At 37.5% G+C, this 27,997-nt stretch overlaps 1 protein-coding gene across 1 annotated transcript; it reads left to right on the forward strand.

The window, feature by feature from the left end:
- Positions 1-4,423: 4,423 nt before the first annotated feature.
- Positions 4,424-27,991, forward strand: FAM133B (family with sequence similarity 133 member B). The gene is made up of 11 exons (XM_079711688.1): positions 4,424-4,560; positions 11,437-11,534; positions 13,399-13,477; positions 14,162-14,236; positions 14,373-14,405; positions 14,841-14,903; positions 15,367-15,459; positions 16,795-16,845; positions 21,761-21,853; positions 24,421-24,468; positions 27,564-27,991. Exons 1-11 carry the CDS (start codon positions 4,537-4,539, stop codon positions 27,648-27,650), a joined length of 744 nt encoding a protein of 247 aa, XP_079567814.1. The 5' UTR covers positions 4,424-4,536; the 3' UTR covers positions 27,651-27,991.
- The last annotated feature ends 6 nt before the right edge of the window (positions 27,992-27,997 follow it).

Below are 27,997 nucleotides of genomic sequence, written 5' to 3' on the forward strand. Positions count from 1 at the left end.
TAGGATGCAAATTTAGGTGTTTATTGTCAGATAATGGAATTCATTGTTTTTTAAGAATTGGTGTTGAAATGTCATTGTCCAGTTCATTGTTTTCACTTATGCACAAGCTAAATTGAAGCAAAAAGAGAAAATGGTTTGTGTATTTGTCATACCTTTTGTACTTCTTACAATAAAACTGTTGGTAGCAAATAAAAATAATAAAAACAGCAATTTTAACCTGCTTTCTTGGAGATGAATTACTATTCTAGCTATTTTTCTTTTTACTTTAAAATGTAATTGCAGTGAGTAAAGTAATGTATAATTAAATAGCAAGTTTTAGCAGAATATGTTTCAAATTCTTGTTTTAAGAGACTCCTTTTCAGGCTTCAGATGTTTAAAAAAAGTAGCAGCTCACTGAACTTAAAAGTTCCATAACAAGTACTTAGTAAGCTCTTAATAGTTGACTGTGGTAAACACTGAAGACCCAAAACATGAATAAGGCACAGGCAGTCCTTTCTGAAGCTTACAGACTGAGACTGTGGAAAAGGTTTGTGTAACCAATTGCCGATAACCTGGGAAGGAAAAGAGATTTCACATTGGAAATGATGCTTGAATGGATTCAAAAACAAAAATTAATGCTGGCCAGTCACAGAAGGAGAAATACTTTGTGTGTGCAATGGTCTGCAATTATGAAATAGCAGACAGGAAAGGGCAGGAAGATTGGTGAGGCCACACTTGGGGCAGTGGCTTTCCAACATTTGGATCATAACCTATAGAAAGAAATATAATCCAACAGCGTGGCTGGTGCACACAGACACACATGGAGACATATATCAGAAACTTATATTCCACAAAATGATGCTGTGCGCCCCACACGTTTTCTTTTTTTATTTTATTATCCTCCACACTTTGAAAATACGGGTGGCAAGCCACGAAATTCATTTCACAACCCCACCAACAGGCCATGACTTAATGTTTTAAAACAATTAGTAAGGGGCAGAGGGGTGGTGAAGGAGGAGGTGAGGTCCAGAAGTGCTTAATATACCATATAAAGGAGTTTGGAGCCACTGAGGGATTTTAAAGAGAGAGATCATTTCTGTTAATGTGTGCCTATTTTTGTTCAACTTATATACTAGATGAAAGTGATAGACGAAGCAGCTCCTGAGGTGCTACAGGCAAACCAAAAGTGGGACTGTAGTTGCTGTCTGATATTTATATTCCCATCTTTGTGTACAGTTTCAGGTATTTTAACATTAGTCCTCCAGAATTCCTTGGGAGCTCTCATTAGGACTTGCCTTAATTTTTTTTTAACAGGCCCCAAATTGCATCTAAATTTGTAAAATCTACACAATATTCAGAAGGGATGATACAGAGTCAGGAATTTGATCTTTATTAAGTAAGTGAAAGTTTGTAGTTTATTAAGAGGTCAGTCATAACTACCTGTTTCTACAAACCACAGGTATTTACAGCCAGGTTTGGCGGGACCATTTTTTTCAAAGTGGTTTATAAAAGACCTTAAGCTAGTTAGTTATCTCTAGTTATCTGCTATACTCGCTTAGAACCTCAGTCCATTGAAAGCCCAGTAGGCCTTTGCCACTGATTTTGCCCTCTGGAGTGTGAGCCCAATTTGCACCTCCCTGTTCTCTAGCGAAGAACTCCTCGTGGATGGTGATGGTCATATTTGTTCCGCATATGCCATTTTTCTGGACATAACAGATGAAACAACCAGAGCATCCCATGGGATGTGGAGCCAAGCAAATGACTGTGTGTTGCTCTCGTACACGTCTGGAGCTGCTACTGCCTGTACATTCCGAGCTGCGCGTGGCCACATTTCTAGATTCCAGAGATATAGCAGTGAACAAGATAAATAAGGTGCTTGATCTCATGGAGCTAACATTTTAGTGGGGGAGACAAAATAAATTTAAAAAGTGTATAAGTACATTATGCTTAATGCTATAAAGGGAATAAGCAGGTCTTAAAAGAGAAAGTACTTGGAACATGGTGGTCAGGAAAGGCTCCATGAAAGCTTTGAGTTGAGGCATAAATTAGCATGAGACTGAGGAAGCCAGGCGACGTGCTGAGGGTAGAAGAACTGAAAGCCTGACTAGAGTGGATTCAATAAAGAATTGGTAAGTGAATATGGGAAATGCCCAACATGAAGTGAGAGGTACGAAGTGTAAAGTAAAAGATGTGAGGGGTAAAGGGTTACCGGGTACTGGATTGAGCCCATATAGACTTTGATAAGTTCAACATACTTTCTTCCCAAGATCAAGAACAAGGCAAAGACATCAGCTTTCACCACTTCTGTTCAACATTGTGCTAGGGTAATAGGCAAGAAAACAAAAAGCACAGAGATTGGAAAGAAAGCAAAGCTGTCCTTATTCACAGACAACACGAGAGTCTCTGTAGAAACTCCTGAAGAATACCCCAAAAAGCTACTAGAACAAATACATTTTGCAAGGCCAGAGGATACAAGGGCAATATATTTTTTAAAATGTATTTCTATATACTTTAAAATTGCAAACCCACATTTAAAAACCAATTACGGTAGCAGCAAAAAATGAAGTCATCCTGGATTCAGGTGGACCCTAAATCCAATGACTGTTAAGAGGAGAGGGCACATGGAGATGCACACAGAGAAGACAGATACGTAAAGATAGAGGCAGTGATTGGAATTATGCTGCCACAAGTCAAGTAATGCCTGGAGTCATCAAGCTAAAAGAAGCAAGGAGGGGACTTCCCTGGCAGTCTAGTGGTTAAGACTTCACCTTCCCATGCAGGAGCTGTGGGTTCCATCCTGGTTGGGAGCTAAGATCCCACATGCCTCACAGCCAAAAAACCAAAACATAAAACAGAAGCCATATTGTAACAAATCCAATAAAGACTTTAAAAAAAAAAACAAAAAAAAAATCCACATTTCCCCCCCCCCAAAATATCTTAAAGTAAGGAGGAATTCTTCCCTAGAGCCTTAACAGGGATCATGGCCCTACTGACACCTTGATTTCACAGTTCTTGCCTCCAGAGCTGCAAAAAAATAAATTCCTCTTCTTAAGCCACCCAGTCTCTGGTACTTTGTTGTGGCAGCCCTAGCAAACTAATACAGTAATTCAATGTGGAAAGGACAATCTTTTCAACAAATGGCTCTGGGAAAAATTGGATGTCCATATAGGTAAAAAAATGAACCATGACCCTTACTTCACACCATGAAAAAAATTCAAAATGGGTCATGGACCTAAACATAAGAGCTAAAAGTACAGAACTTGCTGAAGAAAAATAAGAAAAAGATCTTTGTGACTTTGGGTTAATATCTATAAAGTTCCTGGAATATTAAAAACACTATCAATAAGCCATGAAAACAAACTTCCTCTTGTGCATACAGAGAAGCCTGTCTTTGGTCAGAAAATCCCCAGCTTAAGTCATGGGTGATGGAGGAGGAGGGAGAGAATTGAAAGCGTGGAGGCCCAACTTATAGTAAAAAGCAAAGCGGGTTACTAAGGAGAATGAACTTTCAGTGCAGAATAGAACCACCAATGGCTGCATTTGAGAGAGTCTGGGAAAGTTCTGAGAGAGAAAATGGGAGTTGGCGTCATCTGTTGTGCGATGCAGCGTGAGAAAGGGAGGGAGAGACAAATTGGGAAAGATGATTTTAAGGAGTTCTCATACGTTTGAGTATAAGCCCATTTTGCCATTTTCCAAGAGCCTAGAAAAGATACAAATCGATTTTCAATGACTTTCTAATGATGTTGCACTGAGATGGGTCCAGCTTTATCCAGATCTATTAATTTTAAATAAATATAATGACACCTTCTCTGAAGCCCAGACCACCTCCCTTGAAGTTTTAGTATTGTACTGCCATTATTATGACATGCCATGCGGTAAAGTTGACCCTGTGTATATCTATCTCCCCTACCAGGTTACAAACATGCCCTTTGAAGGTAGCACTTGTGTCTTATTCTTATCTTTGAGTCCTGCTCCATATCCATCTTCCACTCAGTGAATTACACCAAGTAGATGTTCAAAAATTAGTGTGAAATGAACGCATGAGTGATGGATGAATGGAATTTAACTTAAAGAGCAAGTTCTTTAGCAACATCCGTGACAGCAGTGTCTTCTCCCCCACCGCCTGATGGACTCTGAGGGACCACGTCTGTCCTGGTTCTCACTTTATCCCCAGCATCTGCACTATGCTAAGCACACCATAAGCGTTGGAATAATCATTGTATCCTCTAGAAAGGATTTCAGCGCATCAGGAATGGAAGAAAGCAAAACAATCCAAGGCCAAACGGAAGTGAGCTGCCTGGGCGAGGCTGTCGTACTGGGTGGGCGGTAAAGAACAGGAATCCCCAGGCGAACCCTGGGAACCGCGGGTGAGCGCGGGCGCCTGCCTCTCCTCCGAGGCGATAGGTGGCGCTGTGGCCGGCCGCGGCCCCCGGGTCTGCGCGGCGCCGCTCTCTGGACGGGGTGGGGAGTTGGCAGAAGGACCTGCGGCGGGTCCTCTTCGGCCGCCGCTCTGGCCTGGTCTCCTCCAGCGGCTGACTGAGCGCTCAGTGCGGCACCATGGGGAAGCGGGACAATAGGGTGGTGAGTACCCGGTGGGGAAAGCAATGCGGCGGCGCGGGGCACGGCGGCAGGAGAGCGGGACCCCTCGATCCTCCCGGCTGGGCCTGAGAGTCAGCGGCGGCCTTGGGACCTCGAGCCAGGATACCCAGCTCCCCTCCCCGCTCCGGCCCCAGACGCGCGTGCGCCGCGCACGAAGTTGGCGCCTTCGGCTCCCCCTCTCTCTTTTCTCTTCTCTCTAGTCTCCCTTTCCTCTACACCCCGTCAACCCTGCCGCACCCTCTGGCAGTGCTCACTGGCATCCTTCCCTTCCGCACTCGGGCCAGCAGTGCCCAGTTTCTAGAGCCCTAGGGTCCCCTGTACCCTCCCGTAAGTAAGTCCAAAGTCTGAGGCCCGTGGAGGTGCCGGGACTCGCCCCCCACGCACCGCGACCTGGATCGTGCACCCAGGTGGGACGGAGGCCATGGACGTGGTCCCTCCCCCGGGGGCCTGCAGGGCGCCCAGTTCTAGCAGCAGTCGGGCTCGCATTTGAGAACTAAGATCAAAGCATTTGGCTTCGGGCCCCAGTAGGCTCTGTAAAGGAACGAATGGCCTGGTAATGTTGACTCTGGAGTCAGGCCCAGACTGGAATGTCAGTTCTGGTCCCTCGGGAGTTGGGGGACCTAGGATAAGTTGCTTTTCATCTTTGAGCCTCAGTTTCTTCATCTGTAAGAGGGGATCAGTGTTGCCCATAACTTTGCAGAATAGTTGAGAGTGCAAAAGGCAAGGTGGCCGGGCGAGTGCTTGGCATGAAGGTTATTCTAGTAAATGAGATAAAAGAGATGCAGAAGTAACTAATAGCAGAAAGAGTAAGAAATACCTGTAAGTAAGAAATTCGAGGGCATTTTGACAGGCGGAAATGGGAGGAAGGCATTCTAGGTGGCTACTAGCTTGGTGTGGACAGCCCAGGTTATGAATCAGATTGAATGGGCTGTAAACAGAAGGGATTAGCAGTAAGCTTAGGTTGCAGCCTTACAGTTCCTAGGCTTGGCTATGATAGAGTTTTAAACCACTGAGCAGCAAAATGAAAAAAATAAATGCCGTTGCAGCTAATGTGCTAAATTTAATGAACTAGCTTTTTAAAAATTAAGCAATTATTTCCTTTGGGGTTAGGGGTGGGGGGAGACGGGGCGAGGTACAAAAAGAGCTTCACTTTTATGAAATATTTCTTGTCTTCAAAGCGTTTGTTTTAATTTTATATAGTCTTCATAATCAAAGATGTCTAGGAACCACAGTGGTGAACTTTGATTACAAGGTTAAGGAATGTTCTTTTCTCTCGCTTTCCTGACTCTAAGTCAGACCTTGTGGTATTCTGATTCTCATATAGTTGAAATGGTGTTCTCCTGGAGCATCCTTAGGTTTAAGGTGTTAAAAGAGTGTTTGGGCTCTTTAATGACCTTAGGCCTTAAATGCTTAGAAATTACCGGACCTTGGGTACAGTTTTCATGCAGAGGCCTAAGATGTTTTGTTTTACTGGCAAAAGGTGTTGGTTTACACATACTTTTAAAGCATTTGAAAAAGTTTCCAAATTAGTTTCATTTACTAGAGCATTTTGATAATTCCGAGCTCTACTTATTACTTGGTATGTTGTCTTGGCCCGTGGTGGTTCTGGTAACATTTTATATGCACTTCAAAGGTTGTGGAAAGGAAAACAGGAAATTAAGAGGTAGAAGACACAGATCTTCTCATTCAGCCTCCTCATTGCAATGGAGGAGGACATGGAACTGTTTAAACTGGGACCAAAAAAAAACCTTGGGTCATCTGATAACTTAGTTTAGTACGTCATAACTCTTGAATTTTTTTTTTTTTTTTTTTTTTTTTTTTTTTTTTTTTTGCGGTACGCGGGCCTCTCCCTGCTGTGGCCTCTCCCGTTGCGGAGCACAGGCTCCGGATGCGCAGGCTCAGCGGCCATGGCTCACGGGCCCAGCCGCCTCGCGGCATGTGGGATCTTTCCGGACCGGGGCACGAACCCGTCTCCCCTGCATCGGCAGGCGGACTCTCAACCACTGCGCCACCAGGGAAGCCCATAACTCTTGATTTTAATTAAAATGAACATGTGCCTCTGAAAATAATGGCTATTTTTTTACCTTTTTACATTGATAAAAATCATGGTTTTAGAGATGACAGAATTGCTTTCTAAAATGCCATAAATTTCAGGTTGAAGTTTTTGTAAAAATAGGCTTTACTTTTTAGAGCTGTTTTGGTCTCAAGGCAAAATTGAGCAGAAAGTACAGAGAGTTCCCATATGCTCCCTGCCCATAGACATGCTCAGCTTTCCCTACTTTCAACTCCCACACCTGAGAGGAACATTTGTTACAGTCAATGAGCCTACATTGACACATCATTTTCACCTGAAGTCCTTAGTTTACATTAGGGCTCGCTCTTGGTATTGTACGTTCTTGAACAGCTTTTTTTTTTTTTTTTTTTTTTTTTTTATTGAGCATTTTAATTCTTGAGATTTGTAAAGGGCACTTTAATTCGTGATGGCCACCCTTTGTGCCCATTGTTTTCCAGAAGTTTCCTTCGTGTTCTTTTCTGTTACTAAAACAGATGTATCCTCTAGATAAAAATAGGTAATCAAAGTAACAAATGAAATTCTGCGCATTTTGTCCTTAGCAGTTTCACTACATTGCTTTTTTCCTAGCTGCCCACTTATATATTCCCTTGAGCTCAATTTGCCATCCTAAGTTTCAAAGACAAATCGTTTTCTGTTACCCAAACTCACGCAGCAGTTTGGAGCCACAGGCAGTTCTAGTTACATATAAGTATGAGTGTTTGCGTTAAAAGGGCATAGTATTTAAAGTGATTAAGTCATAGACATTTTAAGAAATTGCAGTTTCTTTATTTTGATTGATGCCCAGCCACCCACCGCCTAATGTTAGAAGCATTATTTTTCACACTTACGCGTAATAAGTGAAAGAGCTTTACCTTTGTGAAATACTTTTTTGTTTTTAAAACCTTTCTGTTGTGCACGGTAAAAGGAGCACTGTTGCTTAATAATTATGAGCACAGACTTTTGCAAGGAGCTTGTAAGATGTGCTTCATAAATATTGCTATTATAATTGAAATAAATAATGGAGGTATTTAGAGTGGTTGAATTTTTCTCATTTTGTTTACTATTAATATTATGGCAGTGTTTGCATGTAGTATTTTTATTTTTGTTTTATAAAGGTAATGAGTTATTTAAAAATTTTTTCTCCATTGTATGAAATGATGAAAGTAGACGTCCTCGGGCTTTCCTGGTGGCGCAGTGGTTGCAAGTCCGCCTGCCGATGCAGGGGACACGGGTTTGTGCCCCGGTCCGGGAAGATCCCACATGCCGCGGAGCGGCTGGGCCCGTCAGTCATGGCCACTGGGCCTGCGTGTCCGGAGCCTGTGCTCCGCAACGGGAGAGGCCGCAACAGTGAGAGGCCCGCGTACCGCAAAAAAAAAAAAAGAAAGTAGACGTCTTCCTTTACATTTTGGTGCACATGCATCAAAAACTTTTTTTTAATTTATAGCTATTTATTAAAATGGTATCTTTTTTTTTTAACTTGCTTTTGCTTTTCACCTGAGAAATTTTGGACATCATCTTTTTTTTTTTTTTTTTTTTTTTGTGCGGTATGCGGGCCTCTCACTGCCGCGGCCTCTCCCGTTGCGGAGCACAGGCTCCGGACGCGCAGGCTCCGCGGCCATGGCTCACGGGCCCAGCCGCTCGGCGGCACGCGGGATCCTCCCGGACCGGGGCACGAACCCGCGTCCCCTGCATAAGCAGGCGGACTCTCAACCACTGCGCCACCAGGGAAGCCCTGGACATCATCTTTTTAATGGTTACATAGTATTTCATTTTGAGAATATAATTTATTAAATGAATCTCAAATTGACGGCTATTTGGGTATTTTCAGTTTTTCCTATTTTAGTGATAACAGTTTTAACATCCTTGTATATATTTACAACTTTGAAAATAAACAGTTTTTACAGTTTTAAACTTAAAATATTTTACTATTGAGTACTGCTAAAATTATGACATGCTACCAAAGAAATGAGAAGGTGATAGATGATAGATATTATAGTTTTTAAAGTGATGATCTTAGCTTGCACATTGTACTTGCTTTTGGTTATGATGATTGTCAGTGTCATTGGTTGGGCCAGCAGCTGCTCTGTTGTGGCCTCTGTTGGTTGTCATTTCCACATGAACTGATTGAAATTCTCAGCAGAGACAGTTGAATGAAATATTTGAGGGCATAACATTTGATATAAAAAATAGGACTTTATGCCTCGGTCTTAAACGTTGCATTTGATATCCACATGTAGCTCTGATTCTGTCAACATCCCTGACCATAGGAGCTCTAGCATTCATTCCTGCCAGTAAGAAAATTATATTAAACGTTTAACTTTTTCATCTCAAGTAAGTAGGCAGTATCCAGTTAAGTGGAAGTACTTCTCGGTATGTGTTGTTTATAGTGGTTTTATATTGTTTATTCTGCCAGAGTAATCTAGAAATATATAACTTATATTTGTTATGAAGGTGGGCAATTTTGTCATTTTTAAAGATATTGTTAAATAAAATGCAACAGATGCATTGTACCCTTCATACCCTTCAAAAATAAATAAATAAAAAATAAATAAAATCAACCTTGGTAATAGTCATTTTCAACCAAAATTCTTTTTATTTATAAAGTAGAAGAGTTTTTTTGTTTGTTTTTTGGGGTTTTTTTTGCGGTACGCAGGCCTCTCACTGCTGTGGCCTCTCCCGTTGCGGAGCACAGCCTCCGGACGCGCAGGATCAGCGGCCATCGCTCACGGGCTCAGTCGCTCCGCGGCATGTGGGATCTTCCCGGACCGAGGCACGAACCCGCGTCCCCTGCATCGGCAGGCGGACTCTCAACCACTGCGCCACCAGGGAAGCCCCAAGTAGAAGAGTTTTTATAAATGTTGACTTGAATTAAATTTGGAAAGCTGAATCATAGGGTCAAGAGGTTGAGACTGAATTAAAGACCAGATTTGTGAATTCTGTTTAATAAAGCAACACCTCTTTGCTAGACACTGTCATTAACAAATAAATATTCTGCTTTATTTTGTCTCAGTGTATTTTGGGGAAAAGTGTCTAAAAATGTGTTTTACTGCTATAGTAAGTGTAGTATACAGAGCATAATATAATTTCTGTGGTTTTTTATTGTACAAAAATATGTATAATGAAGTTCACCATTTTAAGTGTATAGTTAAGTGACATGGAGTACATTCACAGTGTTGTTCAACTATCACCACTGTCCATTTCCAGAACTTTTTCATCATCTCATACAAGAAGCTCTGTACCCATTACACAGTAACTCCCAGCCCCTGGTAAACTCTATTTTCTGTCTCTATGAATTTACTTATTCTAGGTACCCCAAATAAGTTGAATCATACAATATTTGTCCTTTGGTGTCTGCCTTATTTCACTTAGTATGCTTCCAAGGTTCATCTGTGTTGGAGCATGTATCAGAATTTCACTCTTTTCTAAGGCTGAATAATATTCCATTGTATGTATATATCACATTTTGTTTATCCATTCTTCCATAGATGGACATTTGGGTTGTTTCCACCTTTTAGCTGTTGTGAATAATGCTGCTATGAATATGGGTGTACACATATCTGTTTGAGCCCTTGCTTTCAATTCTTTTTCAGTCCTACTTAGAGGTGGGGTTTCTGTTTAACTTTTTGAGGAATCACCAAGCTTTTCCAAAACAGCTGCACCATTTTTTATTCTCACCTGCAGTGCTTAACTGTTCCAGTTTCTTCACATCCTTGACAACACTTGTTGTTTTCTGTTTTTGATAGTAGCCATTCTAACTGGGGTGAGGTGGCATCTCGTTGTTTGGATTGCATTTCCCTAACGACTAGTGACATTGAGTATCTTTTCATGTGCATATTAAGACATTTGTAGGGCTTCCCTGGTGGCGCAGTGGTTGAGAGTCCGCCTGCCGATGCAGGGGACATGGGTTCGTGCCCCGGTCCGGGAAGATCCCACATGCCCCAGAGCGGCTAGGCCTGTGAGCCATGGCCGCTGAGCCTGCGCGTCCAGAGCCTGTGCTGCGCAACGGGAGAGGCCACAACAGTGAGAGGCCCGCGTACCGCAAAAAAAAAAAAACAAAAAAACAAGACATTTGTACATCTTCTTTGGAGGAATGTCTAAGTCCTTAGCACGGTTTTGATTTGGGTTGTTTGAGGGGTTTGTTGTTGAGTTGTAGGATTTCTTTATGCATTCTGGATATTAACCCTTGTCAGATATATGATTTGCAAATATTTTCTTCCATTCTGTGGATTGTCTTTTCAGTCTTTGGATAGTGTTCTTTGATGAACAGATGTTTTTAATTTTGATGAAGTCTTGTTTATCTATTTTTTATTTTGTTGCCTTGCATGATTTAATTTTTGATGTTAACAGTTTGTGTATAAAATTGCTCTCAGCATGGCACAGTATTTCCTGAGATAGAAGATATAGTAGAATAAGCAATGAATTTAGAGTTAGGTCTTCTTTAACTTCTTTGGAATAGAGTTTCTTCATTTACCATTGTGCATAATATTACCCTCAGAGCTTTATTGGGCTTTAAGAGAAAGCACTATAAAGCCATCTTAGAGTAAGAGAGAGGTGTCATTATTATTTTCATCAAATCTCTGGTAAAAACACATTTTCTGTCAAAGAGCAGTATTATCTTCCAAACTTATGAGGCTTAATAGAGCAATAAATCTACTTTTTGTAATGAAAAGTTGGTTAGTCAGATTGTTCATGCTTAGTTGGACATAGTATGCATTTATAATAAAGATTGCTTTATGAGTATGCAAATGTACTTTTGTGTTTTCAGTGGTTATTTTAATGGAGTTAATTTTTGTTTTTTCCTCAAGGCCTATATGAACCCAATAGCAATGGCCAGATCAAGGGGTCCAATCCAGTCTTCAGGTCCAACGATCCAAGATTATCTGAATCGACCAAGGCCTACCTGGTATTTGTGAAACAGTTTACCTATATTTAAGGTTTTCATAAATTTTTAAAGGTTATTTTTACAACTTTTATTGATTGCCAAGCAGCTGCTAGATACATAATTTTTTGAAGTGGTATTTGATATGTGCTTTGTTTTGAATGTATAAAACACATGCATGAATATAAAGCAAACATTTGAGAACCCACCACCCAATATAGCTAAAGCACTGCCAGAGAATCTTTTATACCAAGCACATCTTTATGTCTTAAAAGAGACCTTAACCTTGAAGTGTTCTAAGCTATTTAAAATGGTAGGTTTGAATAATTTCGCCCTTCCTCGGGGTGTAACTAGGTGTTGAGAAAGATGACTTTAGACCTTGTGTCTAGTTTTATCCACTGGCTTTTCAAAGAGTTAGGATTTCCCATTGTAAAAGTTCTGTTTTAAAGTTTTTGTTTGTTTTGCCCTTGTTGAGTGGCTCTGAGTTTTTGTAAATAAAGTATCATAGCACTTACATTATTGTTTTTTAGTATGTCTTATTATTAAATACCCATATTCCTGAGGTAACATAAGGCAAGCTTCAGAGTTGTTAACTTTGGACTCCTTCTAAGGGCCCCTGATAGCTGGGCAACTATAGTTGAAAGTTGTATTTACATACAACAGGGAATCCTTCCTTTGGGTTAAATAGGAAGTAAGCTGTGTCTGCCTCTTAGAATGTTCTTGAGTGCTATTGTCTATTGTTGCAGCATACCAAAAAATAAATTATCTCAAAACAAAGTATATTTTATATTTAAAATTGGGGAGAAGGGATAAATTTTAAAGGGGAAGTGTCTAAGCTAGTGGATTACATATATGGTCAGAGGTCGCCAAGAGAACCCTCAGGTTGGGTAATTGCTAGAAGGACTCACAGATAGTCGTACTCGTGGGCAAGATTTATTATAGTGAAAGGATAGCATCCATAGTCAGCAAAGGAAAAAAGTGCATGGGGTGAAGTCCAGGGGAGGCTGGATGCAGGCTTCCAAGGCTGCTTCTGTGGAGTCATACAGGATGCATTTCATTTCCTTAGCAATGAGTTGTGATAACACATGTGAGGTGTTGCCAACCAGTGTGATTCAATGTGTCCAGCTTTTTTATTGGTGACTGATCAGCCTCTGCCTGTCAGGTGCCAAAATTCCAGACTTCCAGAAGGAATGAAGGTGTTCATATAAACTATATTATCTGTATAGACAGGCACAGTAAGCCACTCTTATCAGGGGGTAGTACCAAAATCTAAGTTCCCAGATGCCAGCCAGGGCTACTCGTTCTTAAAAGCAGGTACATTATAAAATGGGTGATTTAGAATAGACTATAGTAATTCAGTCATGTAGACCTTAACTCACCCTGACACTGAAACTACTAGCTTTGTGACCTTAGGCAGATTTTCTTACCTTCCTCGAGTTTTAGCTTCTTTATCTCTAAAATGAGGGTAATAATACTACCTTTTCTCACAGGATTGTTGTGAGGATTAAAGGAAGATGTATTTAAAACAGTGCCTATTGTATGGAAGTGCTCACTACCTTTTCTCACAGGATTGTTGTGAGGATTAAAGGAAGATGTATTTAAAACAGTGCCTATTGTATGGAAGTGCTCAAATGTTTGGTGTGTTAGTTCTTATAATCCCGTGTTTAGAAGGGAAGTGACTAGTGTTATCTGATAGGCTTTATTATGATAATTGATTTACAAGGATGTGAACAAAGAAATTTAAAATGTAGCAGCACTGGAACTAGAATGGAGGTTTATTAGGATATTAAGAAAAATTTATTTATGAAATTTTTGTTGCCTTGTTTGTAAGCATCCATCTCGAATTTGAATTGCTTCAAAACTTACTTGTACATTCTATTTTTTTAAGGGAAGAAGTGAAAGAACAACTAGAAAAGAAAAAGAAAGGCTCCAAGGCATTGGCTGAATTTGAAGAAAAGATGAATGAGGTTTATAAATTGTGCCTTTAAGAAAAATAATCTTTTTCTTATAATAAAAAAATGAAATCTTTTTTTTTAATAAACCAAGAGTTTGGCCCTGGCTCTTTAGGTTAAGGGTGCTCTGTATTGTAGAAGTGTTTTTGTTATATTGAATACGGTTTGTGTATGTCTGATTTCTTAAAAAAAGAAATAGAGAAAAGCCATCTTACAGTAATTTAAATCATCTTAAGTTTTCTAAATGTTAGGTTCTTCCCTTCTCTCCCCTTATCCCCAGTTCCCCATCTTACCCTGGGATTTCCATGGTGATGTTTGCTTGTTTTGATTACAAGCATATATGTAGTATTTCAGCCACAGTATAGATTAATTCAACTTTTACTGTCTGGAAAGAGAATCTAAGCACCGTTGTTAAAAAGAAAAAAGTTCTCAGCCTCAGTAATAATACCTACTCTTCCTTTCAATATACAGTAAAGAACTCCCACTTCATAATATCCTCTTTGAAAGGAGCTTGTAGAGGCTCTTTTGGTGACAGGGTAAAGGATTCTGGCACCTGCAGTATCTTTTGACTGTAATTAGAGGCTGAGATGAGAGCGAGGTAGTAGAGGATGGAAGGAAGAAAGTAGTGGCTGTCTCTATATATTTAGGTGTATTAGCAGGGGATAGGCAGCCTCTGATGTGTTTATAACTTTTCTGCAGAACTGGAAGAAAGAACTAGAAAAACACAGGGAGAAATTATTAAGTGGAAGTGAGAGCTCATCCAGAAAAAGACAGGTAATGCCATTTTTAGTTTATTGCTATTCTTAATCTCAGAGTTGGGTTTTCATAATAATGCTGTGTACTACTATTAATAGATACATTTGAAAACACCACCTTATTTAGATTTGTACTTGTATTTGTTTGCTTTTAGAGAAAGAAAAAAGAAAAGAAGAAATCTGGTAGGGTGAGCAAAAGTTTTCCATTCTTCTAAATGTTATAATCAAGAGCCTACAAAAAAAAGTAAGAATAATTGATATAACCTGTATGCTAACTCTAGATAAGTCAAGGAACCTGGAGGTCCTTTGGTAGTTACGGGTGGTTTTGTTCTATTAGTGATAATAAAAGAAAGGTGCCAGCCTCCTTATAACCTAGTAACTCCTTCATTACTATTAAAGAGGGAAAATTGACTACTGTTGCTACATCTGTTGTTACTCTGTGTGTGTGTCTGTGTATGTCTGTGTATGTGAGGGAATGTGAGATTTGACATTTTAGTATTTAAGTCATGAATATGGCATCTGTTTCTCAGACACTAGATTAATTTCGTTAAGTATTTGAGAGACTTAGTAAAAGAAAAAATTCCTGCATCTCACAAGCTTTAATCGTTTTGTGCTTGGTCAAGTATTCATCTTCTTCTTCATCAAGCTCTGATTCTTCCAGCAGTTCTTCAGATTCTGAAGATGAGGTAATGTTTTCCTGTAATGACTCATGAAATAATATCTCTGATATCTTTAATGACAAGTGGAAACCCATTATGAAATATCTGTTAAAAATGTTTACTTCCAGTTTTTGATTAATCATCCATAACTGAGAGCGCTGATATGAATAAATAACCAGATATTTAAATATTGGTAAATGTGTTTTTTAGATTCCTAAATTTGTCTTGTTCATTTAAAAATATGAGTAGAAGAAATGGATTTAAAAATCAAAAATTCTGTTTTAGCTAAGAATTACATGTGACTCATCACTTAACATTTTTTAATAAAACAAAGTGATGTAAGTTACATTTTAAATATTACTAAGTAAAACATATTTACACGCTGGTCCTTTCATTAAGTTTTGTTCATTGATAAAGTTTTGATGTTAATAAAATGCAACGATTATATTTTTGAAACAGAAAGCAAATATTTCTGAAATGTTTCATGTAGGATAAGAGACAAGGAAAAAGGAAAAAGAAAAAGAAGAGCCGTTCCCATAAATCTTCTGAAAGTTCCATGTCAGAAACTGAATCAGACAGTAAGGTAAAATCATTTAAATGAGCAATATCTTGGATAGCAGACATTTAATTAGGTTCTTCTTTTAGTTCTTCCTGTCTTAAATTGCTCTCAGTTTAGAAATGTGATACTGTTTTTGTACTTTGATGCTCTGTGTCACTTAATTGATGTACTTAATAATATTGTACATAGGGCATTTAATTGTTCTCTAAGTACTTTGACATATAGGTCTCCACGTCTCAGCATTTTTATGACAGCTTTATGATAAAGCATGGCAGACATTATTTTTCCCATCTACATAAAAAATTTGTAGTGCAGATGAAAACATCTTGCTTAAATCATACGGATCGTATTAGAATTGGAAGTTGAATCTATCTTCTAATATCTGATCCAGTGTCCTTTTTACTATACCTAAATCTGTTCTGTACGATCCAGAATTGTCAGATGCAATTAACTCTCAAACATTAGTGGTCATAAGAAATACATGCAGGTTATAATAAAAATGTGGATTCCTGGGCCCTGTCTCCAGAGTCTGATTTAGTGAGTCCGATTAGGATCAGAAGTCTACATTTTAAACAAATGGTCCCTAGGATTCTGATGCAGTGCTGTCCACGGGCCACAATTGGACGAGCACTGTCCTGGGGTCCCAGGAGAACAAAGCAACTATTGATATATGGTTGTATGGCAGATATCTACTTGCCCTACTGAGACTTCTTTTGATAAAATGCCTGGCATATATAAAGTATTCAGTAGATGTTGGTTTTGTTTTTTAAAGCCGAAGAGCCAGTCTAATGATACTGATAGCTAACATTTATAGAATGCCTACTACAGATTGAGCCCAGTTCTAAGCACTTCACTTGTTAATTCAATCCTCTCAACACCCCTATGAAGTAGTTTTTTGTATATCCCACTTTATGGATAAGGAAGGCTCAGAGAGGTTAACAGCTAGCACTGAGGGATTCAAAAGTAGAAATTCTTGCCTCCCCACTTTATAAGGAAGAGTAGGGAAATCAGATTGATGTCTGAGCATGGTGTGAATTAGAACTTCAGTGCATATGATCACTACAGGTAAAAATAAGCAATAGCATAAAGTCTTATTTTAAAATAAACCCTGTGGTTAAACGTCTGTTGTTTTAGGTGTACAGAGATTTGATATACAGCCAGATAAATGAAGAAGTCTCATTCCCTCATAAGCACATATATACACAACCTGTATTTCTCCCATATTTTCAGAATAAAATTCTGGAAGTAAACTTTTTTCAATCATAGAGTAAATCACTTTTTTGGTATTTTTGTTCCTTCTGTCATAATGCTGTATCTTTCACATTTAAAATTGATATATATATATTTTTATTTGTTTAGGATAGTTCAAAAAAGAAGAAGAAGTCAAAGGATGCAACTGAGAAAGAAAAGGTAATTTATACTTTACAATGCCTTAAGATACTTCATTTACTTCAAGAATTGCTTCAAAAAATTAACATTAAAGCATTCCCCTTTTTATCTTAAAAGATTTCTTTTGCTTATTGGGTTCATTTTTGAAGGTAAAAAATCAGAAGAAGCTTCCTGCAGAGAATTTGTATTTGTATAGATAAATGTATTATCTCCGTTTAAAATTCAAAATAATGAAGATTTTAAACATTTCCTTATTTTCCTCAAGTCATTTTAAAGAAGGTCCTTTTAATGAAAGAACATGGACTTCTGTTTCAAATTGAGTGTACCATAGCTAAATTTGAAAACTTTTTTCTACTGTAAGTAGATGTTTTATCTTCATTTATAGCTTATCTATACTTAATGCTTAATTTATCCCTACCTAAGTTTCTGGTTTATATTTTTAAATCTTTCTGATTATTAAAAATAAAAGCCTAAAGAAAGCAACTACTAATAAAAGGAAAATAAAGACCAGTGTCACTGTATTTTATTCAGTCTTTTTATATCATTTCTTAAAAATTGAGGTGAAATTCACATAATATGCTATTAACCATCTTTAAATTACAGTTTGGTAGTATTTAGTATATGTACAGTGTTGGGCGTTGATCACCTCTCTAGTTTCAAAACTTTTTCATCATTCCATTAAAAACAACCCATAGTCATTAAGTAATCAGTTTCCTCTCCCCACCCACCCCCAATCCTGTGATAGCCTCTAATCTGCTTTATGTCTATGGATTTGTGTATTCTCGATATACCATATAAAGGCAGTCATACTATATGTGACCTTTTGTGACTGGCTTCTTTTACTTAGTATAATGTTTTCGAGGTTCATTCAAGTTGTAGCATGTATCAGTGCTTCATTCCTTTTTATGAATACATATAATATTCCATTGTATGTATATACCACAATTTGTTTATCCATTCATTCATTGATGGACATTTGAGTTGTTTGTACCTTTTGGCTAATGTGAATAATGCTGCTTTAAGTATGCATGTTTCTGTATGGACATATATTTTCATTTTTCTGGGGTATATACCTAGACGTGTTTTTTTTTTTTTTTTAAATCAGTTTGCAAATAAAAATCCATTAACACACTAAAAAAGGAAACCATATTGACAAAGTTGGTTTAATTAATTCCAAGGATTCAAGGATAAGAAATTTATTAATATAACTTGCCATATTAACTGGTCAAAGGAAAGAAACCGTGTGATTATTTTAATAGTTGCCAATAGGGTGTGATACAGTTTCAACAGAACTTCCTGATTTTTCAAAACCATTATAAAATAAGAATAATTTGTTACTTTCATGTTTTAAAAAAAATTGTAAAACTAAAAACTGGCAATTTACAAACATGAAATACTAAAACAACTGCACTGTGATTTTTGAAGTACTTCGAGATACACAAAGTATAGAGTAATATACACATATATAAAAAATAACCCATATGCATACCAACTAGAATTAACAGATGGTTTAAATTTTGTCATATTTGCTTCAGGTCTTGTTTTATGGGAAAAAAAGAAGTCCCAGGCACTTTCTCCTTCCTTAGAGACAGCTGTTTCTGAAATTACAGTGCCTCCTTCCCATCCATATTTATACACTTTTATTAACATAAGTATGTGTTCAGAAATAACTTAGAGTATTTTGTATTTTCAGAAGGGTGTCACCATGTTTCCTCTGAAGCTTATTTTTTTCTCTCAAAATTACTGTTGACATTTATCCTTGTTGATACTCTCAAGTTTGTTTCTTTGGCTTATAATATTCCGTTATTTTAACTCACCACAGTTTTTATCTCCATTCTCCTGTTTGTGGACATCTAGGTTATTTTCATTCTTCAGTAATGCAAACAGTGCTGCAATGGCTATTTGTTATCCATTTCTCCTTTTCCTTAAGTTGTCATTAATTTTCTGAGGTATACCTGGGAGTATAACTTCTAGGTCCTAGGATATACATACGTTTCACTTGTCTACATTTTGCTTACCAAAGTGCTTGTTATTAATTTACATTTCTACTAGTAATGTATGACAGTACCCTTGTTCCTCATATATACTTGTCACACTGTGAGACCCCCCTTTTTGCCAGTTCAGTGTGTAGAGATGTTTCAGCCCCTTTATTTGTTTATTAGCCATTCAGATTTCATTTTCTGTGAATTGCCTATTCATGGTCTTTGCCCATTTTTCTGTTTGATTGTTATTAATCTTTTTGATTCATAAGAGTTATATACTTTGAATGCTAATCTTTCAGACAGGTAGTTAACATCTTTTGGTCTATGGCTTCTCTTAATACTGTTTAGGGTGTCTGTTATAATCTCACATGGTTTTAATTTTCAGTTATATGTATCAGTCATTAGTTTTAGCTCCATTTTTATTTTAAATTGTTCTGAAAGTGCTAGGCAATGGAATACCTAATTAGAAAATATAGTGGAAGAAAATATTTCATTTATGATAGTAACAAAAAATATATAGGAAAATCTTAAAGAAGTGAGCAGGACTTATTTGAAGAAAACTACAGATCTATTCAGAAACGTGAAAATTTAATAAATGTTCCTGGGTATGATTTGCTGTGCTAGAAGTTAAAACATTTTTCATATGCTTTGATGAAAACAATGTGGTATGATCCAGGAATAGAAAAACAGTGGAACAGTGTAGAGTCCAGGTAAAAATTTGTAAGTATTTGTGGAATTTAATATATGATAGAGGTGGCATTTCTTGGACCAAAATGACTAGCCATTTGGAAAATATAAAGTTGAGCACTCCTTAAGGCCAAATAAATTCCAGATAAGTGAAAATTTTAAATGTATGAAAATGCAACTAGAGAAAGACATGGGTGAGTATAACATTGGTATGGGAAAGGCCTTTACCTCAAATCTCATGAACTTTTGACCACATAATTCAAATTCTAAATGGCAAAAAAGACATATAGGTTATAAAAAATAAGCTATGAACAAAGTTTAAATATAATGAACAGACTAAGAAATACTACTAGGAATACATAAGACAAAAACTTGATCTTCAGTAATTAAGGGAAAGAGAATACCTCACATACACATAAAAATAGGTAAAACACATGTTGAGGCAATTTTTAAAGAAAATATGAACTATATTCTAATAATCTGAGATTGATGTGGCTGATAAAAGAATCTGATGAAGAGGCTTTTTGGTGAAGTGTGATTCATAAATGAATGAAATAAACAATTTTGAGGGTTATGGGAGAGTGAGAAAATCATTTGCATGAAGGCTTCTTTGGTCTTTGATTTAGTCATTATTATTAGATAAAGATTTTGCCCTCACGTACCCTTTACTGTATTTCAACTTTGTTTTTAATAGTGAGGAACTCATATGCCTGCCCTCCAGAAGGAGATGGGTTAAGTAAATTGTGTTATCTACTTTCAGTGGTATATACTTTCAGTGAATGTCAAAGGCAGCCAAAAATGATGTTGTAGTTGGCATGGAAAGATACTGTTGGGTGAGAAGAGTGGGTTCCAAACAAGTATTTATGTAAAATTGTACATACACAGAGATGTTTCCCAAAATTCCCGTAGTGGGATTTTGGTGAATTTTCTTAAAATGAACATTTATTATTTCTACCAAAATAATAAAGCTGTTTGCAGAAACAAATCACCTTTAATCTACCACATATATCATCACTGTTTATTTCTTTTCTTGTTTGTTTATATCTTCAAAATTGGGTTCATGCTATGTAAAAGTTTTATGTCATTGTTTTGTGTAAGATTAAGTGGTGAGCATTTTTTCCTTTGTGTGATTTTTGTTGTTATGAACTACTTCATACGTACTGATGAAGCATGTAGAAAAAATAAAATGACAACCAGCATATTCACTATGCAGCTTTAATAAATCTTAACATTCTGTCATATTTGCTTCAGATGTTTTCAGAATGTTTTATTTCTTTTTTTGGGTACTTTATTTTTTAATTTATTTATTTTAATTTATTTTTTGGCTGCATTGGGTCTTTGTTGCTGCACGCGGGCTTTTCTCTGGTTGTGGCGAGCGGGGGCTACTCTTCATTGTGGTGGGCAGGCTTCTCATTGTGGTGGCTTCTCTTGTTGGGAGCACAGACTCTAGGTGCACGGGCTTCAGTAGTTGTGGCACACGGGCTCAGTAGCTGTGGCTCGCGGGCTCTAGAGTGCAGGCTCAGTAGCTGTGCCACAGTAGCTGTGGCACATTAGTTGCTCTGCAGCATGTAGGATCTTCCCGGACCAGGGATCAAACCTGTGTCCCCTGTATTGGCAGGCGGATCCTCAACCACTGCGCCACCAGGGAAGTTCCCAGAATGTTTTATTTATTAAAAAATTACATTTTTTAATAAATGAATGAATGAATGAAAGAACAAAAGAAAGCCCCTAAGTACTCCTCCCCAGAATTATATATTTTCTCATCATTAAATACTTAGAGATTAAGTTTTGTTTTGTTTTTTAATGTGAATTTAACACTTTAAATGCACTAAGGGAACTACCGTGCAGAGACCTTTTTAGGCCACCACAAATAATTACCTATTGATTTTCTTTTCTGTAGCACTAGGCCTGTCTGATCCAACCCAGGCTAGAAACAAAAAGAGTTAAACTGCAAAGGACCCAAATCTTATACCATATGTTTTCCTTAACTCTTTAAAACTTCATCATGTATAATTAAAGAAAATAAGGAGGATATTACATCTAAATGGATGTATAGGTATTTCTTTTCAAGTTATTTAATAAAAGCATTGCTTTATTGGAATTAGAAACTGATTCCTGATAATTGTCACCAATTTTAGACGTTTCTAAAATGAAAATGGATAATTTTTGTGATAATTGGGAAAATTCTTAAATAGAACTTAAAAACGTAAAATTCGTGTGGCATGGTATTATATCTCAGTCGGCATACATGTATTTCTTTTTCATAGGACATTAAAGGACTCAGCAAAAAAAGAAAGATGTATCCTGAAGATAAACCTTTATCATCTGAGTCCCTGTCAGAATCAGATTATACTGAGGAGGTGAGTCTATAATCAAATCCATTTTCTTTACTTTAAAATATTTAGTTATTTGATTTAATAAATACGAATTAGTAAAAAAAAATTGTCATAAGATACTTGATTTACTCACTTTTCTAATATGTAAAAGAGACACCGTTTCAGAATAAGTTTTGTATTTTTATAGAAGATAGTAATATGGCTTATATTTTGATAATCATATTCCCAGATACCTTTCCAATCTGAGATCTTTTATTTTTACTCTTCTAATGTTTTCTTTTTACTACCATTTTGATGACATGAAAGATACTGTATAGCATGTACCATATTAAAACCCAAGCATTCCCTTGTTTTCGTTTGGCGCTACTCTTTTTTTTTTTTTTTTTTGCGGTACGCGGGCCTCTCACTGTTGTGGCCTCTCCCGTTGCGGAGCACAGGCTCCAGATGCGCAGGCTCAGCGGCCATGGCTCACGGGCCCAGCCGCTCCACGGCATGTGAGGTCTTCCCGGACCGGGGCAGGAACCCACGTCCCCTGCATCGGCAGGCGGACTCTCAACTGCGCCACCAGGGAAGCCCCAGCGCTATTCTTTAGGGAGTAGAAAGGTGATATGGTGGAGCAGAAATGTTGACATGACCTCAGTTTTCCTATCCATAAAATGAGGGAGTAGAATTAGGTAATCTGTACAGTCCTTTTCAGCTCTAATATCTCTGTCTTAGATTTTGTATTCTCTTGGAATTAGAGTCCATTCTTAGTTAATTTGAGGCTTATAAGTTATCTTTGAAGTATTTCTCTGCTTGGACTTGATTTCCTCATTTGTAAAATAGGACCTCTTGTCCCCATTTGTAGCAATATTTTGTAATACTCCTTTAATGAAGTTTGTAGCTAATATAGACTACCTGTACACATTTTTATATTAGTATCCCCTAAAGAAATAAAAATGAATACAGGAGAATAATATATAATTTTATAAAATCATATTTCGATGCATAAGTACTTGTGCCTAATAACACTAGAAGACATAAAATATTAAGCTGTGACAAAATTCAGGCTGTAGCAGGTACGTTGACCTATGCCCTTCAAAAGCCATACAATAGCATTGTCACCAATGACATTTTCCAAAATGGTGGACAATTCCCAGTAAAGCTCTGAATGAAACAAAATACAATCTTCCCTCTTTTTATATGATATAGCTATTCTGGGACATCCACTGTACTGTCATCCTTCGATATCTGCAGGGAATTTGTTCCAGGACCCCTGTGGATACCAAAGTTCACAGGTGCTCAAGTCTCTTACATAAAATGGCATAGTATTTGCATCTAACCCATGCACATCCTCCCATACACTTTAAATTATCTCTAGAATACATCTAATACTGAATACAATGTTAATGCTATATAAATAGTTGCTGGCATGTGACAGAGTCAAGTTTTGCTCTCTGAAACTTTGTGCAATTCTTTTTCCTGCAAATATTTTTGATCTGTGGTTGGTTGAATCCATGGGTGCTGAACCCACGGATACGGAGGGCCGACTGTATCTTAAAACCCAGTACAAAATACTTTGTGTTCATATTGTAATAAACTTAGATTTTATATTATAATTGGGTCCATTATATGAATGTCAAGCAGGCTATTCTAAAGTTACGTCCAGGCTCCCTGGACATTGCCTGACGGCACTCCCTGTCCTGGCCCCACCCCCTCAGTCACTGAGATGACAAGAATAACCACCAGAAACAAGGATTGCATTCTCCCAAGTTCTTTCAGGAGAGAGCTACCGCTCCTATTGAAGGTTAATAGTCTTTAATGCTTCTGTGTTCCATTCCTTCAGTCTATTTTAGTTTATTTGTGCTATTCTTAGTTACATTTTCATGTATTTAACATACAGTAACCTAGCAGATAAACCAAACAATTCAATATATTGGCAATTTTTGTGCTTTAGTATTATATTGTATTAATTATGTTTGTCTTAATATAAAATATGTTACATTTGGATTTAACATTAATACACATCAGCTTTAGCAACTTTGAATTTAATGTAAATCCAGTGTATCACACTTTAAAATATTGAAATAAAATATTAATGGGGTAATAATTGTTACTTGAAAAGATTTTTATCAGTTCATTGATACTGAGTACACTATATATATAAAGCCACCATTTGTTAAACACCATAGGTAAAAGAAACACCTACTGTATTCCAGGCATTCCCCCTTGAGGGTGGATATTACCTACATTTTACAAAGACGATGAAACTGAGGGTAATACATAGCAGAGGTAGGGTTCAGAGCTTGGTCTGTTTTATTTCAGAGCCCATGTATTTTATCTACTGTACCTCACTGCTGTTTTTAGGTGCTGAAAGAAAATCTAAGAGAAGCCCTCTAGAGATTTAAAATTTTAATTTTCTTTCCTTTAAATGTTTTTCATTGAATCCTCATTGTGATATAATAGAGGTTTGAGGTACAACAAGGCATTTAAAATGTTATTTGATTGTCAAAAAAAGGTTTTTTACATAAAGGTATATTAGTGAATGAAAAAAAATGCCTTGGAAATTACATATTTATCTTCTGTTCTCCACAAAAATTTTAATTTTGTAGGTACGAGCAAAAAAGAAGAAAAGCAGTGAAGAACGAGAAAAAACAACAGCAAGTATCACTTATGTTTTTACATGACAACAGTATAGCTGTTTTTAATATAAAATTAGTTATTGTAAAGCATGATTGCATTTACTAGAACTAAATAAATATTTATTGGGAAAGGTGTGGTGTTCAGCAGCTTCACTTAATGAGTTGGAGAAAATTAAATTGGCTCAGAAGAAAGGAAGTATATCCTGATAGCAACATCTCTGTTTCATTTTCAGTATTTTACTGTTAGAAATGTAAGCTTAAACTATTGTTTGACTTTCTTAAGCTGTAACAGGAAGTATGAGAGTAAAGTATGGTGATTCCCTCCATGTTCGATAGTAGATACCCTCAGATCTGCCAAACCTGGTAATAATAGAAAAAGGCTCATGAAGCACATGCTGCAATGAAAAATAAGCAGGAATGTTACAACATAAATGATTCACTAATAAAGGTGATTCTTTCAATCATTTCTAAAGCCAGCTCTGCTATTATGCAGGTTGAGAAGTAGAAAGAGGAGAGTAGGAAAGTGGAAGTGGTATCCAATGAGAAGCAGACCAACCTAGAGAAAGTCTGTAACAAATTATCAAGGAGAAATGCAGATCATATCAGCAAAGTAATTTAGGAGCACCCACGTAAGTGTGGGCTATGGCCTTTGAAGGCATTTTCTTAGGGAGGAGTAAAAGAAAAATGAGAACAGCATCATTTATAGGTTTGAGAGTAACTGCCCCTTCCCAGAATGTCCCTGACTCTTAAAACGAGGGTCCTTCTCTGAGAAGGTTCACCTGATAATGTGTGATTCAGAAATAACATTTTATATGCTTCAAGACCAAGGAGACATTTAAGAGACTTTTTTCCTGAGAGGGAAAGTAATTTGGGTGAAGACTGCATCTTTGGTTCAGATTATTAAGACATAAAGTTAATTTTGGATAATTCTAATTTATATTTGCATACTTTACTGTTTCATGCATTCAGCTAGCATGTATTTATTAAGCTTCTCTATGCAGGCACTGTTCTGTCTTGGTAGAGCTGTTATAATGGAGTACGAGATAGATAAGAGTGTGACAAATGAGAGGCTGACTCAGGGAGAGAAAGCCTCTTTGAGGACGTAAAATTAAGCTCAAATCTGATTTACAAAAAAGAGCCAACCATTAGAAGATGAAAGATAGAATATCCTAGACAGAGAGAAGAGCTCAGGACCTATGGTGGGAGTGAGCTTGATATGTTTGAAGAAGTGAAAGAAGGTAGGCTTGGCTTACACGTAGTAGATAAAGAGGATAGCATGTAATGAGGTTGGGAAGTAAGCAGAGGCCATATCACAGAGCACACTATTTAGGTTTTAATCAAAGCAAACAGGTGACCTAAATCAACTTTACATTTTAAAAATATTTTGGCAGAAGTGATGACTGGACCTAAATGAGGAATGCTGTTGTTTGTATTACAGTGGTAGTGATGGAGATGGACTGGCATGATGGATTTGAGATATGTTTTGGCCTTAGGTGGTAGGACTTGCTTGGTGCTTCAGGGATGGAGAGTGGAGTTAAAGAGTAGAGTCAGGGCTTCCCTGGTGGCGCAGTGGTTGAGAGTCCGCCTGCCTATGCAGGGGACACGGGTTCGTGCCCCGGTCCGGGAAGATCCCACATGCCACGGAGCGGCTGGGCCCGTGAGCCATGGCCCCTGGGCCTGTGCATCCGGAGCCTGTGCTCTGCAACGGGAGAGGCCACAACAGTGAGAGGCCCGCGTACCGCAAAAAAAAAGAGTAGAGTCAAAGATAGTTTAGATTGTTTGGCTTAAACAAAATGATGAATTAGTGGTGCCATTCACTGAGGTGGTTGAGAAAGGATTTGGAGGGGAAAATTAAGCATTTTTAATAACTAGCATGGTAGAGCTAGTAATAAGGCACTTGCAGTCTTCAGTTTAGAGCATAGGACTGGATATAAAGATTTGGTCTGTTAAGTGGTATTTAAAGCGTGTTACTGGGAGAGCATGTGGAAAAGAAGGGAAGGAAGCCCACAAAGGTTGAGCAGAGGAAGAAGAACTAGCAAACAAGGTCTTTGTGATAGAAGGAAAGCAGCAGAGTGAGGTGTCATGGAAGCCAAGAAGAAAAGTGTTTTAAGAACAGAGTGGCCAACTATCCTTTTATGAAAAAGTATCCTGTACCCAAAACTTATTTTTAAAAGCCCAGATATAAGATTTTGGACTCTCTAAAAGTCCCTGCGTACCTGGGCTCATAATGAAAAGAACAGTGAAAGTTTGTTCGAGTCACAAAGTAGTAGAGGCCTTAGGGAAGGCTGGGGGTGGAAGTTCTAATAGATAAGGAGATGGAGAGGAAGTTTTATTTTTGCCACCCTTATATGGCTCTTGCCTTTTCTTTTTACTTCCTTCTCCTGAATATCAACAACTAGTATATTATTTGATACTACATTTCCACATATCTGTTTCTTAAAGTTCTGCCTTCTCTTTTACATCAGAAAGTCAGGAGAGTCAGGGTTCAGCAGAATTTAGCTTCCTTTGTCTAGTCACAGTATGACTACTTTTACTAGGCCTCAGTGGCATTTTCCTCTAAAAACCAAGCGTCCATTTTTCTAAGCTAAATATACTTTTCAACTGTACGTCAGTATTTTGTACCAGATAGTTGTTAACTTAATAATTAAAGTAACGCTACCAGTCTAAGCAGTACCTAATACCTGTTCCTATTTACTTAAAAGTAGCAGGTTTAATGTATTTGTTCTCTAAAAGCTATCATTTTACAAACAATTGTGTTTTGCTGTGGTATGACGATTCCTTTGCAGTAACTAAAATTATTTCACCTTTAAAAATTAGATAACATGAAGTATAACAGTTGATGCCATAATGCAGTTGAATTTATTTTCTACAGGAAATTTTGTTAGAAGCTACATTAATGTGCTACTGACATCTTTTGAAAATTGACAAGCACTCTCTTAGTCCTCATACAATATTACTGAGACTTTTCGAGAAATGTTTTCAGTAGCCTACTTGTTTGTGTGGACTGTTAGAAATAACTATACATAGTAGCTTAGAAGTACCATGGTGAAGCTGTTGTTTTTAATTTGCAGATTTTCATGTAGCTATGTCTTAACATGGAACTATCTTTTCAGGAAAAAACAAAAAAGAAAAAGAAGCATAAGAAACACAGTAAGAAGAAGAAAAAGAAGGCTGCTAGTTCAAGTCCTGACTCACCATAACATTAAGAAGAATCAGGATTCACTTACAAAGAAAGTGCAATGTCTAAGGAAATTTCAACTGTGAAAATTATGACATATTTACTAAAATGCATGAATTTTCTTGTTTTTAGAATTATTCCTGGACTGTCAGTAGCCACTCAGATGCCGCTGTGTGAAAGGGCCATAATTGTTGCCTGCTGCTTGAACATCTGTTTTTTTCTCTTCCAGTGCTTAATAACTGGGAGATAACACACCGCAGTCATACTAGTGGTTAAGATATTTGGGAATAAAGTTAATATTTTTAACTAGAAGTATCTAATGATAAATCAACAGAAACAATCTGGATACATCATTAAGATGTAATCAGA

The sequence above is a fragment of the Hyperoodon ampullatus genome (assembly GCF_949752795.1).
Source record: "Hyperoodon ampullatus genome assembly, chromosome: 9".
Taxonomy (NCBI): domain Eukaryota; kingdom Metazoa; phylum Chordata; class Mammalia; order Artiodactyla; family Ziphiidae; genus Hyperoodon; species Hyperoodon ampullatus.

Bases quoted from the DNA above. Each gene is read 5' to 3' on its own strand.
- FAM133B (XM_079711688.1), top strand. From the start codon at position 4,537: ATGGGGAAGCGGGACAATAGGGTG. The intron at 11,535-13,398 runs GTATTTGTGAAA...TATTTTTTTAAG, and splicing joins AATCGACCAAGGCCTACCTG to GGAAGAAGTGAAAGAACAAC. The intron at 14,904-15,366 runs GTAATGTTTTCC...TGTTTCATGTAG, and splicing joins CTTCAGATTCTGAAGATGAG to GATAAGAGACAAGGAAAAAG.